Source organism: Ictalurus furcatus, chromosome 16 (genome assembly GCF_023375685.1).
Source record: "Ictalurus furcatus strain D&B chromosome 16, Billie_1.0, whole genome shotgun sequence".
In the NCBI taxonomy this organism is placed as follows: domain Eukaryota; kingdom Metazoa; phylum Chordata; class Actinopteri; order Siluriformes; family Ictaluridae; genus Ictalurus; species Ictalurus furcatus.
The window spans coordinates 24,780,162-24,793,613 of NC_071270.1; the positions used below are offsets into that span (position 1 = coordinate 24,780,162).

At 41.3% G+C, this 13,452-nt stretch overlaps 1 protein-coding gene across 1 annotated transcript in view; it reads left to right on the forward strand.

The window, feature by feature from the left end:
* Positions 1-669: 669 nt before the first annotated feature.
* The window catches only part of LOC128620132 (leucine-rich repeat transmembrane neuronal protein 4), a 112,230-nt gene continuing 99,447 nt past the window's right edge, over positions 670-13,452 (forward strand). The window contains exons 1-2 of the mRNA XM_053644827.1: positions 670-906; positions 4,669-6,230. Of these exons, the coding sequence (XP_053500802.1) occupies positions 873-906; positions 4,669-6,230 (1,596 nt within the window). The 5' untranslated portion in view covers positions 670-872. The remainder of the gene's footprint in view (positions 907-4,668; positions 6,231-13,452) is intronic.

The window sequence follows — 13,452 nt, forward strand, 5'->3', positions numbered from 1 at the left end:
TCAACCTCATGGATATAATTACTGTTTTTATAGTTTACAAAATTGGCAGTTGCTTTCACTGTAGCCCGCTGTATATCATGTCCTTAACGGTTGGCCAGAAGAGGGCATTCAGATTCTGTCTGACAAAGTTACCGGAGCCGCATCTGCATTTCTGCCCGTTCACCGCGCGCAGGAGAAGAGGAGAAACAGTCTCGCGGAGGAGGAAATCCTTTCCTTTAAACACCCCAAAGTCGGTGTTTTTTTTTGTTTGTTTGTTTCCGACGGGATCAAACGCCCTTGAGAAATTGTAGGTGGGGGATTTCTTAAAAAAAAAAAAAAAAAAAGGAGAAGAAAAAAAAAGAATGATAATATTAAATAAATAATTAAATAAATAAATCGACGGTGTCGCTCGTGCTGCCGGTGGAGCCGTTGTTTTGCGTCGCTTGCGCAATGTGCCACGACGCTCGCGCGCGGATTGATGCCGGAACGTTTTGGAATTTAGCTTAAAGTTTTTTTGTTGTTGTTGTTCGCGTGAGGGAGAGAAAATCAGACTGATAACTTGGTGAAGTCTTTGCGTCTTCGGATAAATGGAGTGTCTTTTTTCTTCTTCTTGTTCTTCTTCTTGTTCTTGTTCTCTTGCCTTTCTTCGCGCGGACCTTGACGGAGACTCGGTGTGTTTAATGTGACGTTTTGTCGGAGCCGTTCTACGACATGCTGCATGGTCACGACGGAGGAACCGACACACGCGGATACCGGATATCTTCGACGCGCTCGTGCTGCGGCGGAGCTCTGATTGCGTCGCGGGACCGGCGGAGGCTGCTGCGCGCGACGGCGCCGGTTTGCGGGCTCGGGAAGACGCGTGCCATGCGGATGATTCGGGACGCAAGACGCATATGAAAAACCCTTACCGACTGTCCACACCGATGAGTAAGTTTGCTTTTCAACGCAAAGCAGTTTGAGTTGCATGCGATTTTATTATTATTATTATTATTATTATTATTATTATTATTATTATTATTATTATTATTTCCTCCCCCTTTTTATTTCATTCAGCACGGCGGGCTGCGCGTGATATCTGTCGGTTTTGTCCAACCGAATCTCGTGCATGCTCCGTTATGTGGCCTCGTTCTTTGCAGGCAGTTTAGGGTTTCACCTTGCAAAGCCAAAATCTGCGAAAGTCGGGTGTCAAGAGCATTTCTCGGGGTTTTCAGAGCGTTACAGGGTTCCGCGAGCTCAGATCTTGGAATTATGGACGCGGGACAACCTGACGGAGCGCGAGCGCTTATGATGGAACGGCTCGGGTGTTTGATTCTGCTTAGAAGAGAAAAAAAAAAGAAAAAAAAAAACGTCAATGAGATCAACATGTACCGAGTGTGTAGCGCGTTCATTTTTCTGCGTCAGTCGCGCAGACTTGGGGCTTTTCTCAATTTGATGTGCCCGTGGGTGTAGGTGTAGTGTGTGTGTGTGTGTGTGTGTTGCGTGTGTTGGTGTATGCTTGCGCCTGTGCGCGCGAGAACGCGTGCGCACTCGCTCGTGTGTCTGTGTGTGGGTGGATGAGTGTCTGAGAGTGTGCCATGAAGGCGTTAAGAGCTTTAAACGCAACATTTCTTTCCCATGAGGCAGTGCGTTATACACCCGTCTCTGTCTTAAATTCAGGCGTTAATGCTTTCACGTTTGACTTCTTGAACTCTGCATCTTGTGGATTTTTTTTTTTTTTGAATGCGCAATTAAAAGCCTAGTGTATGTAGGAGGATGGAGAAACGTGTTGCACGGAGATCACTGTGTGAGGGATGTCAAGTGAGGATCTTATTGTGCAGCATGTGCAACAACATGCAGCTCGTTTATTGTTGGTGTTGAATAGGGTTTAGATCATGCCCCGCTTCAGTTCTCTACATGTGATTATGTGGAATGACATGTGGTCCTATGATTGATCACCAAACCCAGGATGAACAAGATTCCAGCCATCACAGTTCCTGTAATCCGTTCAGAAAGCTGCGTGAATTTATGAATTGATTTCTAAATGATGGCATGCTGTTCAATATTACGCTCATGGAGCACTTTATTAGGAACACTCATTCATCATGCAATGCGTAAGATCGTGGAGATACAGCGTGATGTTCACGTCTACCATGTGAACGTGGGAAAAATTGTGATCCGAGTGATCAGTCTCCAGAGTTTACTCAGAATAATAATAATAATAATAATAAAGGGGAAAAAAAAAAAACATGCAGTGAGCGGAAGTTCTGCGGACGGAAACGTTTTTTTTTTTTTGGTGAGAGAGGGTCAACGGAGAATGGCCAGACTGGTTCAAGCTGACAGACAGGCTGCAGTAACTCAGATAACCACTGTGTATAATTGTGGTGAGCAGAAAAGCATCTCAGAATGCACAACATGTCGAAGCTTGATGTGGAGGACCTACAACAGCTGAAGACCACATCGGGATCCACTTCTGAGGCTGAAGTGGGCACAGAGTCACCAAGACTGGACTGGTGAAACTGGAAAAACGTAACCTGGTCTGATGGATCTCGATGTCTGCTGAAGCATACAGGTGTTAGGGTCAGAATTTGGCACCAACAACATGAATCCATGGACCCAACCTGTCTTGTGTCGACAGTCCAGGCTGGTGGAGGTGGTGTAATGGTGTGGGGAATGTTTTCTTGCCACACATTGGGCCCATTAATAGCAATCAATAATTGCTTGATGACCACATCCTATTTGAGTACTGTTGCTGTTGTTGAGTTCAAATCCCAGCACTGCCAAGCTACCACTGTTGGGCCCTTGAGCAAGGCCCTTAACCCTCAACTGCTCACTTGTATAAATGAGGTCATTGTAAATCGCTCTGGATAAGGACGTCTGCCAGATGCTGTAATGTAATGTAATGTAATGTAATGTAATGTGCTAGAACGGGAGAATCGCAGCATGAAAGAGCACCTGAAAAATCTGCAGGAACTGCGTGATGCAATCATGTCAACATGGACCAGAATCTCAAAGGAATGTTTCAGACATCTTGTGAAATCCACACCACGAAGAATTGACAGCAAAGGGAGGCCCTACCCAATACTAGTATAGTGTTCCTAATAAAGTGCTCAGTTAGTGTATTTCATTATAAATATAATACGGGCAGATTCCTAATGTATATTCATTAAATGCAAATGGAAGGCCTTTTATCAACCCAATTAAAATTGGTATTATGATTATGAAGCCCGTTTCAGTTATCATATAACACTTTTATATAGAAAGGATTTAACCAAAGGCAAATACATTATTCATACTCAAATGCTTCATAGTGTGCACTTAATGCATACGGATACAAATAGGAGGTAAATATACAGTGTGTGTGTGTATATATATTTGGAAGGGTTCACAGGGCATCTAGTTAAGAGTTAAGACCATTGGTGTGCATTGCAGCTAGGATGCTATAGGATGCAACAAAATAGTTGCACTATTTTGGGGGGGGGGGGCAATTATGAACTAGAGTGATGCAGCTAAGAAAGATTGAGGAACAGTCAGAGCCAGAATTCACACACTATGTTGACACTGCTGAAAAACCTCTGGGTTTTTCCAGTATTTCCAGGGTCACAGTGGTAGGGTTTGTATATATTCAGTTTAGGCCCTGCCCATTTCTGATTTAAATCTGAATACAGGTACAGGTACAAATATCGGAGTACTAATCAGATACAGATACAAATAAAGAGAGTGGCATTGCGTTATACCACCTGCTGTGTACACTGTGTGTGAACTGTGTCAAAATTTGCCATTAAACATTAAACCGCTACTGTGTCCTAGGGGGCAGTATACCGATACTATATGTGGAAATGTATAAGAGTACATTCTCTTTCAAACAGTCACTCTAATTAGTGATATGGCATAAACGACTGCAGACATTACGCCTGGGAATAATCTGATTTTGTCACCAGGCATACACCGAGTACAAGGCTAATTACACAATGAAGTACAGTGTCACCAGGATGTGGTGATCCATCCATGCCATCCATTTTCACCTATCCACATTATAAATTACTTGATATAATAAACTGATAACAGCAGAGGCCATGGATTAATGTTTGAGCTTAATTCAATTCACTGAGTCCAAGAGTAGCTCTCAGATCCATTCGTGATTCTAGAAATGGATAGAGATCTACTATCTACTAATGCGAGTGCAATGCTATTAAATCGAGGTGAGAACAAAGTGTGTGATGCTTATGAATTTGAACTTGTAAACAAGTGCCGAATCAGTTTTATTGCTCAATTTTATGCCTTATCTAATGTGAGAACAGGATCTAAATGTCTCACCTGTTTGTTAGCAATTCAGTAGCACAAAGGCTATAAGCGTGGCAACAGAAGGCTCAGGCAAACGTAAGTGATTTGGTTGGCTGCCACTCATTTAAGTAGTAATTGTGGTCTAATAGAGTGGCTCTGGCATGTCTTAAAACTCTGTCCGTCCATGCTGCAGTGAGTAAAAGTCCTGTTGTATTGTATGAACGGTTGGATCTCATATAGCCTTTGCCATTATTGTAGATAAAAAATTTGCAAAATCAGCTTTGGCAGGACTAATTCAAGCACTCATTAATGTTAATTAGATCCTGGTTGTCCACTGAATGAGTATATTGGTTCTAAGATGGAAAATGAACGGTGGTCCAAGAGAATGATGAAAGCTTAACTTCTTTCTTTAACTCTGCTTTGTTTCAGGCTCTGCCATGCGACGGCGATGGTTTGTGGTGCTGCTGGTGCAGGCATGGCTCTCTGCGAGTTTTTCTAACGGTGAGCGGCCATGCCCACGGAGCTGCCGCTGCGATGGCAAGATCGTTTACTGCGAGTCCAGTGCGTTCCGCGACGTGCCAAAAAACCTGTCTGGTGGCTGTCAGGGCTTGTCTCTGCGCTACAACAGCTTGGCAAGCTTGCGTGCTGGCCAGTTTGTTGGCCTCAACCAGCTCATTTGGCTCTATCTTGACCACAACTACATTGCAACCGTGGACGCTCGTGCCTTTCAAGGAATAAGGAGGCTCAAAGAGCTAATCCTGAGCTCCAATAAAATCACGCTCTTGCATAATACCACATTCCACCTGGTACCAAATCTGAGGAACCTTGACCTATCCTACAACAAACTGCAGGCTCTGCAGCCAGGTCAGTTCCAAGGACTGCGCAAACTCATCAGTTTGCACATGCGCTCCAACTCTTTGAAGAATCTACCATCTCGCCTGTTTCAGGATTGCCGCAATCTTGAATTCCTCGACCTTGGCTATAATCGTCTGCGCAGCATCACACGTAACGCGATGTCGGGGCTTGTGAAGCTGACGGAACTCCATCTCGAGCATAATCAGTTCTCCAAAATAAACTTTTCCAACTTCCCCCGGCTTTATAACCTCCGCGCTCTTTACCTGCAGTGGAATCGCATCCGGACCATGAGCGAGGGACTTACGTGGACCTGGAGTTCTCTACAGAAGTTGGACCTTTCAGGGAATGACCTACAGGAGCTGGAGCCAGAGGTCTACAAATGCATGCCGAACTTGCAGACACTTAATGTGGATTCCAACAAGCTGGTTAACGTCTCTCAGGAAGTTGTGTCGGCTTGGATTTCCCTGAGCATGATCAGCCTAGCTGGAAACATGTGGGACTGTGGACCTGTCGTCTGCCCCCTAGTAGCTTGGCTGAAAAATTTTCAAGGGAACAAGGAGACTCCCATGATTTGCGCCTCACCCAAAGAGGTTCAAGGTGAGAAAGTCTTGGATGCGGTGGAGGCAAGTGGTGTGTGCAAGGTCAGTCATGTTACTCCCTCATTTGCTAGTTCTACAACTACCCTTTCTGGTGCCCCTGCTCTGAATGCAGCCCTTCCCTTTTCTCCCACACTTCATTCCGGAGGTAGCAGAAGGGGCCAGGGCACCTCCTTGCACCATCCCACCCCTTCAAGACCACCACAGTCTGATGTCTCTCAACCCGAGCAAGATTTTGAGCCAGTGTCTTTCCACAAGATAGTGGCAGGGAGCGTTGCACTGTTTTTATCCGTCGCAATGATTCTGCTTGTGATTTACGTGTCTTGGAAGCGCTATCCGAGCAGTGTCAAGCAGCTGCAGGAAAACACTTCAGCTGCCCGCAAACGTCGAAAAAAGTCTAGGGAGACTGAACGTACGCTCAGCACCCCCTTGCAGGAGTACTATGTGGACTACAAACCTTCAAGCTCCGAGGCCACAGATGTTCTGGTCAATGGAACAGGGCCATGCACATACTCCATATCCGGTTCCAGAGAATGTGAGGTATGACTCTACACTTCTTGCTACTTCTGTAACCAAAACCTTTCCACTGTTTGGCAGTGAAAAAAGAGCTCAGTGTAAATTGCTTTTAGAAAAATGGTGCTGTGATTTTGGTTTTGTCATTTTGTCGATTCCATGTTGGCGGCTAGAAATATTTATAAGAGTGGGATGTCAAATATTTTTAAGGCTACTTGGCTCGGACTGATTTTTTTATTGATTTCTGGCAAATGTGTGCATTTTGATTTCAGTATGCTAAAGAATGTGATTTGTTGTATTTTGTTCAGAGTAAATTTGAAGAATACTGCTGTATTTGCAATAAATATATGCTGTCACATCGGCAAATATGGTCACATACACTGTTCACCTGTACACATTTACTTTGTAAACAATGTTATTATTATTATTTTCTTTTTTATGTTGTGAGTTATGACAGACTTTGTACCTGTGCTGAAAAACAAAATGTAGTTGATACAATGTCTACAGTGTGTTCAATAGTGGAGTAAATTATCCAAGAAATTGAAAGACTTTGATGCATTCGATCGCATTTGGACAGCGAAGTGGTACGGACACTTCTTATTGGTTCTTATGTTTCTAACCATGGAAGACAAAATTGTACTTCAACCAAACAACTAGATAAAACAGATCCTCATTTTCCCCAAAATGCTAACGGTATGAACTATGAATGGAGCTAGCTTTCATTCACTGTTTGCCTACCTATCAATTATGTATGAAATATTATTCCTGACGTTTTGAAAGAACCAGAATTATCATACATTTAGTGAAGGAACGTGATCAATTAAATAACCAATATGACAACATACGCTTTATAGCCATCTTTACATTTTTAGCCATCCCGGACAAAAAAAAAAAAAGCACATTTTAAAATAAGTATTTGGTCCCGAATTGAGACCAACTTCATGCCATTGCGATCAAAGACAGCCGAGGACAATGTTCAGAAGTATTTTATTGAAATCTCAGAGTGTGAACTTTTGTATAAAAGCCACTTAAATGGCTTTTATACATGAAACATGATGAAACTTAAATGCAACATGCTACAGTAACTGACAGAAAATGGCTGACTGATGATGTAAGCAGAACGTAGTCATTTTTTTAAAATCACAGATCTATCGTCAGAGGATCTTCATCGCATAATCTAACGTGGAGAACGGGCGGGCTGTTATCGTCCGTCTGTTACAGAAGGTTTTTTTTTTTTTTTTGGGGTTCTCTTACAGTATGAGTTCTAATCTTAAAAGACTGCTGAAAACACAGTGTGCCCATTGGCACCAGTGTTATTAATTACTGAAATAAATAATTCAGGTATCATGTAACCTTACATAACTAGTCATGCGTATGGACTTCAAACACTCAGCATTGATCAGAGAGCATCTCTCTCTCTCTCTCTCTCTCTCTCTCTCTGTCAAAAAAGCAAAAACAAAACAAAACAAAAAAACACAAACCCTGTTTTTATATGAGCTTCAGTGACTGCTGGGTCTTCTTGCCTGTTTGATCTGTTTTTAATAAGGGTTTTAGATCTTAGCCATCGTAGCGATTACATTACCAGAAAGGACAGCGCTTTCCTGTCTTTTTTTTTTTTAAACCCTAACAAGCTTCCTCAAGAAATGTGAGCCTGCTGATGATGTCTATAACAAGATCATCCTGCCCTCTCGTTTTCAGCAGCTTTTTAGCTGTTGCTGTTTCATCCATGCGCCAAAAAGAGGTTTCAAATGGAATCCCATATATGTGTATATATATATATATATATATATATATATATATATATATATATATATATATATATATATATATATAGGCAGTTTCTTTTGTAAATATTCTGTACACAACATTTCGAAAAACCCAGATTTTAAAAATCCTTACTGAATGCACAGTGCTTAATACAATACAGTACTTTAAGTATGGAAATGAGTGGGTATTTTTTGTCTGCATGCGTTTCCCTTGATGGTTTTATTTTCGTTGATGGCACATTTTTGTATTCACCTGCACTAGCAGTGACCCCTCCCTCCCTCTGAGTCTTGGAAACCTGTCAGCTTCTTGCAGGGATGTTAGCATTAGCTGTAGCCAATCCTTCTGGCAATGCCATGACAGAGACACTTGGACATATAAATTGGTCTTGAACCTAAACAGTGCAGGGGGGTGAGATGATAGACTGATAGACACGATGAGAGCTCGGTAAACAGGTGAGGGAAATGCACTGACAGGAAGGGGAAGATGGTCAAGGCCACAGAGAGCCCACAGGCATACAGAATGGGTTCCGGACAAACTCCTGTCTTATTCGATACACAAAAAATAAAAACGATTTTCTTTTTTCAGAGGGTACAGCAGTGTGTGGTTGACTCCTACAGATTAGGCTCATTTGCTTTGATTCATCTAGACGTTCTTCATAGCAGGTTTCCACGTCGTATCTCTGTTTCGTCTTGGAGCATCTTCAGGGCCTTCATCTAACAAGTTAGCTACTTCAAGAGATGTGAGGTTCCATTAGGTTATCTAGTTCATTTTACCCTCAGAATTAATTTAACACTAGCACCTTCTAAATCTGACAAATAATGCAATAAGCAAATCACTTACATTCATAAAACATATACTCCTTGCTTTGAGGTGAAAGTTTGGGACACAAAACATTCATGGAATTTTGTCATGGTAAATGAATTGTCTACATCAAGCATGATGCATGTAATTATACCATATGAGTCGGCCAAATCTTATTCAAGGTACGTCATCAGAGGTCTCCAGAATTATTGGCACCTTTCTCACAAATGACCAGAAAGGCAGGGGTCAATCAATCAGCCAAACAAATAAGCAGATTAAAAATATATAAATAAATAAATAAATAAATACAGGATCCTGTACAAATCAGGTAAAAGACATATGCAGGTAAAAACAGGATTAAGCACAATTAGGGTGTCATAAGAAAAACGTTCCACATGTCTGAAACTATAGCACACCTGAGCACACTATAATTGGCATCATGTGATCAAAGGGTCAGATGAAAACTTTTTAGTCGTGCACACCGTCAGGATCAATGAAAAGGGAATGAATACAATACAAGAACAATGACCTGATAGCCACCGTAATCTATGGCAGTGGATCAGTGATGCTTTAGAGTTGGTGCTTCAGGAGATCTAATTAAGACTGATGTACCAGAATATTTCAGCCCAATACTTGTTTGCATCAGCCAGCATGTTCAGACTTGGCCTGTCTAGATAGATCTTTCACCACGACACTGAAACATACTTTTAAATCGATCAAAAACAGTTCAGGAAAACAAAAAAACAAAATCAATCAAAAGTTTTGCCATTTTTTGCTCATTGTAATGAAGGTGCCAATAATTTTGAAGGATTCCACGGATTGATGCTCGCTGCCGTTTATTCCATGCTGTGACAACAGCGTTAAATGAGTCTTTCTAGATGCTTAGATTGAACCTAATCAGCCAATTGCTTAATCATGAATAGGTCATAATATAACAAGGGACGTTTTCCGTGTTTCATTCCATTCCGGTTGTTTACTGCGTCCCCTCTCCGTCTCCTGCGGCGGACATGATGTGGTTCGGCTGCTTCGTGGTGCAGCAGAGTCGAAGTCACCCGGTGATTGATGAGTGCTATTCTCTCTCCTGCGATTTGGTATTCTGCTCACACACCTGACTTGCAGGTCTTTTCACATCACGCTAACGAGCTAGATTCAAACATACGTTTCGGCTTGCTTTCGGCTTTTGTCTTGGAAACGCGCATTCTCTACTCTCGGCGTCTTATCGTGAGTGACAAGAAACGCCGGATAAAGGGTGTTCAGTGAGAGAGAAAGAGAGAGCGCTTCCTCTGCTCTAACCTTGAGACAAGCTCGCTTGGTAAATCAGGTGCTTCAGTAAAACTTGAGCATCTTTGGTTGTTAAATGTAATTCCCGGATACAATGCGGACCGCTTCGAAAAGCAAAGCAATAAAGATGTCCTTATTGATGGAACTGACAATGTCCACGGTTAGGATTTATTGCCCTGTGAATCTCACAAAGCTGCTTTTGGACCAGTAATGAGGTGTTTGTCATTCGATAGCCCTTGTAACAGGGCGGTCTTCGGGTTTGGTCTGATCAGCAACTCGACGACTCTACGTGTGTTAAAAGCACAGTGGAAAAGGATAATGAGGCAAACTTGTCAGAGAAATGAAGGGGGCTGGGCCGTCGTTCCTGTCATACAGGTCTACATCTTTACTTCCTCCAGCTGCAGGATCCTCCAGCTGCTCAGACGCTTCACTTTCAGACCTTAAATTGTTAGGAACATGAATAATTCATGATGAATTGCTGATTAGCCGGCAACTGGATGTGTCAGTATTTTACCTGTTGCCTCTGTTTGTCAGGAAAGTCTCTTGGGGGGGGGGAATCTACATCTGCTGAAAATAGCTTATTTTTATTCAGATACAAATAATATATTTGTAAAAAAAAAAAAAAAAAACCTAAGTTAAGGAACAAATATTATTTAATTTATAAAACCTCCATTTACATATTTAGTCAACTGCAGTTATAATAATAATACTATTACTACTACTACTCATAATAATAATAATAATAATAATAATAATAATAATAATAATAATAAAAGTTTCTAAAGCTTAGACAGTTGAAATTTGCCCATATTTCATGTGATAAAGTCGACCGCTTTTGAGTTGTTTATAAAGGAAAAACTCTGGTTTGGAACAACATTTTAGATCTATGTGCATTTTCTTTTTATTTGATTCATTCATCTTAAGTAAGGGTTTTATCCTGGGTCAGGGTCGCAGTGGATCCGATGCCCATCCCAATAAATCCCAATAAATCCAGGAGAGCGGTGGGACTACACCCTGGATGGGATGCCAGTCTGTTGTGCGGTGCCATTCAATTTAGCCTAGCCAATCCACCTACCAGCAGGTTTTGAGAAGGTTGGAGGAAACCGAAGAACTTGGAGGAAACCCACATGGACATGGAAAAATTAGTGGTCAGGGTCAAAGCAGGAACCCTGGTGCTGTGTGGCAGCAATGCTACCCAGTTCCCAGTTATTTATTGCACACATCCACATGCAGAAATGTAGAAGATCCCCTGCCGACATGGTAGTGTGTTTACTGACTCAAACCCTCAAAAGGTTTTGGAGGCATTCAATATTTATTCTTCTTGCTTGTGAGCAATTAGGGCAGTTCCATGGCTCTTTGATTGCATTCTGCATTGTAGTCATGTTACAGTCGCATTAAAGGCTTAACTCCTGAGTCCTTAATGCAAGCAGATTTTAGAATGCTCCATTTGCTTTGGGGGAAAGAAAAAAAAAAAACAAAAAAAAAAAACAAATAATGATAATTTTGTTCCATTTTAACAAAAACTGACTCAAATGAGAGATTAATCACCATTAGGCCAAACCCTACATTTTTTACATTTATTAAATTGATTTTGTAGCTTTGAGCCGTGTAAATAATGAAAATGGACTAATCCTCTCAACAGGAGAAAGTAATTGTTGAAGATTGTGTGCCACCAATCAGGTTATCAGGTCAGCGACCAGATCATAAAATAATAATAATAATAATAATAATAATAATAATGTAGGAAAAGCAAAGAGAAGATTAAGGGCAGTTTTCCATATGCTCACTGACCGCAAAAGAGACTTGTTTTGCACCTGAGGACAATTCTGTAAGCTCCTAATCTGTGTCAAGTGCTTGAGAACAAACTAAGAATGCAGGGATGCCACCTGGGTCTTTGTGTTCTGCTGTGAAAAATGGATTTCATATGCATGCCATGTCTTTGTAAAGTGAGCGAAGGAAGATTTCATTATAATGGTACCCCTGTACAGCTTGTATTTTATTACTGAAATATTGGAGCTGAAATAGCTCTTCACCCCTTCCCCACTGCTGTACGTGTTATAATGGAAAAAACTGTATTGAAGACGACACAAAGGTGAATATATAACAGAAACAGGTAAAAGCGCTGAAAACGAGGGGCAGGTGTGTTTTCTGCAAAGCCGAAGGGTTAGTTCAGGGGTTTAAGACCCCGTAAATCTGAAAACGTTTTTTTTACACGTCTGTTTTCAAAACAGTTCCCATCCACATGAACGGCGTTATTGGAAATATGAGCGTGCTGGTCAAGTAGACGGTGGTAGTATGTCATAAACTCTTATGTCAAACAAAAGAGCTGTGTATTGAGTGGGGCAAAACACTTAACGTGACAAAAAAAAAAAAAAAAAAAGGAAAAATGACACACATGAAAGTTCCTGCTGTAGGCGAAACTAATACTTAAGGTTACATTTGAATACAAAGTGTTTGACCATATCCACATTTTGTATTATGGTACCATGAAGTGGTGGATTTAGGTGCAGTAGCGCTCATGTCATATTCTGGTGCTTCGAAGGTGTACTAACTTTGAAAACGAACTTTAAAATTCATCCGAAATGCCATTTTTATTGAATAAAGTGCAAAACAAAGAACCAAAAGTGTGAAAACAAGAACCATAAATGTAACAATGGACACAAGATAAAAAAAACATAGAGTGTGAGAGTGGCTGTAGGACACATGACGATACAGGACAACAAGAAAAGCTCGACAATTAGGTGAAAAACTAGAACTTCTATAAGGATGCTTATTAGTAGTGATGTATCGTTCATTTTGAACGAATCTTTAATATGACTCAGGGACAACGAGTTGTCTCAGAGAGCGATTCGTTCACTTTTGACCGCACATGTGCTGCAACATCCCTGTAGGTTCTGTACCGGAAACAGAAACGATCAGTTCACGTCTCGAGTCTTTGGGTTTGAGTCGTTCGTTCATCACGTCACATCCCCACTACGTTCTGCCTATGGGGCGGTCACGTGATGAACCGACGACTCGAACCCGAAGACTCGAGAGATGAACGAATCGTTTCTGTTTCCGGGGAACAGACGTGACAAATGTGACGTTGCAAAAGAAAGAACGACTCGGATCGGGAGCCTGAAGACCCAGCTAAGCTGTTAATTTATCATTTCTGTTTCTCGTGATTTGGCCATGTCTTCTACATGCATTAGCCAATAGTTTATTTTTTTATTCCAAATGTGATCAACGTTTGTGTAAGTACTAGACGTGTTGAGGAATTGAACATCTTGTTCTTCTGCTGGAATTTTATGCAAATCATTGTTGTAGCTTGTTACTGTTTAAATCCTGCTCAATATTAGCTGGAATATCTTATTAAGACAAAGTTAGATACATTTTCTTAAAATGAAATTACTTGTCTAAT